Source organism: Pongo pygmaeus, chromosome 12, assembly GCF_028885625.2.
Source record: "Pongo pygmaeus isolate AG05252 chromosome 12, NHGRI_mPonPyg2-v2.0_pri, whole genome shotgun sequence".
Lineage (NCBI taxonomy): Eukaryota > Metazoa > Chordata > Mammalia > Primates > Hominidae > Pongo > Pongo pygmaeus.
This window is the reverse complement of record NC_072385.2, coordinates 31,003,081-31,007,916: the sequence shown is the minus strand read 5'-3', so window position 1 is coordinate 31,007,916 and position 4,836 is coordinate 31,003,081. Positions and strand designations below refer to the sequence as shown.

At 39.6% G+C, this 4,836-nt stretch overlaps 1 protein-coding gene across 1 annotated transcript; it reads right to left on the bottom strand.

Annotated features, from left to right (window-relative positions):
* Positions 1-396: 396 nt before the first annotated feature.
* Positions 397-3,908, bottom strand: LOC129030323 (NANOG neighbor homeobox-like). The gene is made up of 2 exons (XM_054475539.1): positions 3,906-3,908; positions 397-777 (listed from the first exon to the last, which is right to left on the bottom strand). The coding sequence occupies exons 1-2, from the start codon at positions 3,906-3,908 to the stop codon at positions 397-399; spliced, it is 384 nt and encodes a 127-aa protein (XP_054331514.1).
* Positions 3,909-4,836: the final 928 nt, after the last annotated feature.

Genomic DNA, 4,836 nt, shown 5'->3' with positions numbered 1-4,836 from the left:
TCCTTGTGTGAGAGAGAGAGAGCTCTAGTCTCTATTTTTTTAATTGATTTTTTTCTTAAATAAAATCAATTTTCACATCCATTATAAAAACTTTAAATCTACAATAGGGTCAAAATAAAATGTATAAAACCTCCTTTGCACTCCCCTCATTTAGTTCTACTCCACGGAATTAATGATTGTTAATATTTTCTTGTTTATCCTTTCAGAACTCCATTTATTGGTGAGAATGGTGTCATATAAAATGTCTTAGCCAGGTGCGATGGCTCATGCTTGGATTCACAGCATTTCTGGAAGCCAAGGTGGGAAGATCGCTTGAGGGCAGGAGTTCGAGACCAGCCTTGGCAATACAGAGAGACCCCATCTCATATGTGTTTTCTTACGCTTTCTCTTGGACATTTATTTGTTATATTTCTTCCTCTTTTTACAAAACCATTGACTTACCTGTTTATGTGTCATGCCAAATTCAAATGAGAGTGATGGACTCTCTTGTACTGTGGGGCACCTGTTTAACTTAAACTTTGCCCAGAGATTGTCCATCAGGGATTTGCTGACTAATCTTTTCTTGGGATACTGTTTCTGTTTCTCATTTCCCTTTTCCTCTTTTTTTTCCTGTTCATCTTCCAGCTCCTTTTCATTTTCCTCTTCTTTTTCTCGCTTTCTCTTTCCGCCTGGTTCTCCTCCTCCTTCTCTCCATTTCTGCTTTCCCTTTTGTTTATCTTCACTGCGATTTCCATTTGATTGTTCTGGATTTTGATCCCAAGGCATAGCTGGTTGTTTCTGCATAAAGATTTGAATTATCAGGGGCTTCTGAAGTATCAGGATCTCTCTCCACATTGAAAAAGTTTCTTCTCCCACTTCCTGGACACCATCCTTTCCTGAGCTTCCTCAAAGTCAATGGCTGCTCTTTCAAAGCTTTCTTTGTTGCTCCTCTTTTGGCTGTCTCTCTTCTTCTTGTAAGAGCACCAACCCTGTGGGATTAAGGCCCTACCCTTATGACCTCATTTAACCTTTATCACCTCCTCTCAGGCCAAAACAGAGTCACACTGAGTCTTATTGGGAGTTAGAGCTTCAACATAGGAAATTTTGAAGGACACAATTCATTTCATAGCAGATTGATATATTCGATCTTATCTAAATTTAAAACTTCTGCTCTGCAAGAGACCAGTAAGGAGGATGAAAATACATACTATAGACTGGGAGAAAATATTTGCAACCTATATATCTAACAGAGAACTTGTATCTAGAATATATGAATCTCACAAAACTCAACAGTAAGACAAATTCCAATTAAAATATGGGCAAAAATTCTGAACAAAATTTTGGCCAGTTGAATCTAAGAATGTATAAATCCCATGACCACATGGCATTTATTCCACATATGTACAGCTAGCTCAATACTTGATAGTCAATGTGATTCACCATATCAACAGGCCAAAGAAGAAAAGTATGATCATATCCATTGACATAGAAAAACATTTGACAACTTCAACACCCATCAATGATTAAAGGCACTCAGTACATTAGGAATAAAGGGGAACTTGCTTGATCTCATAAAAAGCATCTGCAAAAACCTAAAGCTAACATTATACTCAATGGTGAAAGATTGAATTCTGTCCTTCTAAGATGGGAACAAGATAAGGATGCCTGCTCTCACCACTCTTATTCAACAATGTACTGGAAGTTTTAGTCATTACAATAAGGGAAGAAAAAGAAATAAAAGTCATTTAGAGTAAAAAAGGAGAAGATAGAAGTGTCTTTATTTGCAGACAATATGATTGAAATCCCAGGGAATCTGCAAAACAAAACAAAACAAAAACCGCATAGGACTAATAATTGAGTTCAGTAAGATCACAGGATACAAGATCAACACACAAACATCAATTGCGTTTCTATATATACTGACAATGAACAAGTGGAAACCAAAATTAAAAATGTAACACAATTAATAATTGCCCAAAGAAAGGGAAATAGTTATCAAAAAAATCAAACAAAACATACACAGCATCCTTATGATGAAATTAAAAAGTGCTGATGAAAGAAACCAAAGAAGACCTAAATACTTAGGGAGACGCCAGCTGTGGTGGCTCATGCCTGTAATCCCTGCACTTTGGGAGGCTGAGGCAGGAGGATCGCTTGAACTTAGCAGTTTGAAACCAGCCTGGGCAACATAGAGAGACCTCTTCTCTACTAAAAATATATTTTTTAAAAATTAGCTAGTCATGGTGGTATGTGCTTATAGTCCCAGCTACTTGGGAGGGTGAGGTGGCAGGATTGCTTGAGCCTGGGAGGTCAAAGCTGCAGTGAGTCATGATCATGCCACTGCAGCCTGGACAACAGAATGAAACCCTGTCTCAGAAAAAGAGAAGAAATTGATAAATTGAATCTTATCAAAATTAAAAGCTTTTCTTGTAAAAGCTTATGTTAAGAGGACAAAAAGACAAGCTATAGATTGGGAAAAATTATCTGAAAATCAAGTATTAGACAAAGGACTTGTATCTAGAATACATAAAAATTCTCAAAATTCAACAATCCAATTAAAAAATGGGAAAAAGACATGTAACAGACATTTCACTGAAGAGGATGTGCAGATGGGAAACAAGCATGTGAAAAGATATTCAGCATCACTAGCCATTAGAAAAATACCAATTAAAAGTACAATGAGATAGCATTACACACCTACCGGAATGGCTGAAATAAAATATAGTGATAACACCAAATGCTGCTGAGGATGCAGAAAAATCAGACCACTTATACACTGCTGGTGGAAATGAAAAATAGTACAGCCATTCTGAAAAATAGTTTGTCAGTTTTTTGGTTTTTGTTTTGTTTTGGTTTGGTTTTTTTGAGACAGATTCTCACTCTGTCCCCCAGACTGGAGTGCAGTGGCACCATCATGGCTCACTGCAGCCTCAATCTCCTGGGCTCAAGCAATCCTCCTGCCTCAGCCCCCCACGTAGCTGGGACTACAAGCGTGTGTTACCATGCCCAGCTAATTCTTGTATTTTGTTTGGGTAGGGACAGGATTTTGCCATGTTGCCCAGGATGGTCTTGAACTCCCGGGCTCAAGCGATCTGCCCGTCTCGGCCTCCCAAAGTGCTGGGATTACAGGCATGAGCCAACATGCCGGGCTATCAGTTTCTTTTAAAACTAAAAACGGACTTATCTAGCAATTACACTCTTGGCCCTTTATTCCAGAGAAATTTTCATTTCAAAATCTTGTGTTTTTACAAAAATTTATGCACAATGTTCATAGCAACTTAATTTGTTATAGCCAGAAAAGCTGGAGACAACCAAAATGCCTTTTAATAATCTATTAAACTGTGCTACGTCCATACCATGAAACACCATTCAGCAATAAAGGGGAGAAACTACTGATACATGCGGCGAGTTGGATGGATCTCAGTGGAGTTATGCTGAGTGAAAAGAGCCAATCTCAAAAAGTTACCTATCATATGATTCTGTGTATACAATATTTTTGAAATAATAAAATTGCAGAGCTGGAGACCAGATTTGCGACTGTCAGGGGTTTGGCAAGATGAGAGGGGAGGAGGAGCCCATGGCTAAAACAGGATAGCATAAGGGATCCTTGTATTCTATATTCCGACTGTGGTGGTAATCATATGAACTCACATTACATAGAACTAAGTATACACACACACACACACACAACTGCATGCACGTAAAGGTGGTGAAATTTGAAGGTCAATGTACCTTTTTTTTTTTTGAGATGGAGTCTCGCTCTCTCACCCAGGCTAGAGTGCAGTGGCGTGATTTCGGCTCACTGCAACCTTCCCCTCCCGGGTTCAAGTGATTCTCCTGCCTCAGCCTCCTGAGTAGCTGGGATTACAGGTGCGCACCACCACATCTGGCTAATTTTTGTATTTTTAGTAGAAACGGGGTTTCACCATGTTGGCTAGGGTGGTCTCCAGCTCCCGACCTCATGATCCACCCGCCTTGGCCTCCGAAAGTGCTGGGATTACAGGCGTGAACCACGGTGCTGTCCGTGTTGCTTCTTATCACTGAATGTGGATCTACCATCATCTCAAAAATAAAAAGTTTTTTTTAATGTGGTTACCCCAAGAAAAAAAAGATTCCATATAAGTGTACAGATTCCTTTCCACATCCATTATCCCAACTGCTTCCATTCCTGGGAGGTCAAGCAGTCTTGTTAGCCCATTTTGCAAGAGAAAACTAGGGCCAAAATGGTTAATATGGCCAAGGAAAGATCATATTCTTGGTCCTGTGACTGGCTGTCTTCAATAGCTGTAGATGGAGCATATTATCTCTATTTTACCTGTGAGAAAACTGAGTCTCAAAAATAAAACATGTCCAAGTTTATATACCTAGAGTATGAAACGGAGGTCTTTTGGTTGTAAACTATAGAAACTAAACCCAAGCTGGATTAAGGCAAAAAGGTGGCATTGGCTCAGGTAATGGAAAGTTTATGGGTTTCAGGCACAGCTTGACCCAAGTACTGAAACCATGTAATCGGGATTCCACCTCTCAATTTTAGCCCTGCTTTCTTTCACATTGGTTTTATTCCTAGGCAGGCTTTTCCCAAACAATGGCAAAGATATTTTACATTCCACCAACTTAGCAAACCATAAAAAGAGTCCCTCTTCCAATACCTCCAGAAAGGTCCTAAATTGATTCTGACTTTTCTGGCTTGAGTCACATACCCAGGAATACATACAATTGTAAGTGGCCTGGTCCTGGTCACGTGCCCACCCTTGACCTGAATTATCTGGACCAAGAGTAGTGAGGACTGGTTCTACAAGGGAGGCTGAGTACACAGAAAACACACCTGCATGGGCTCCCACGAGAACCCACAGGTAA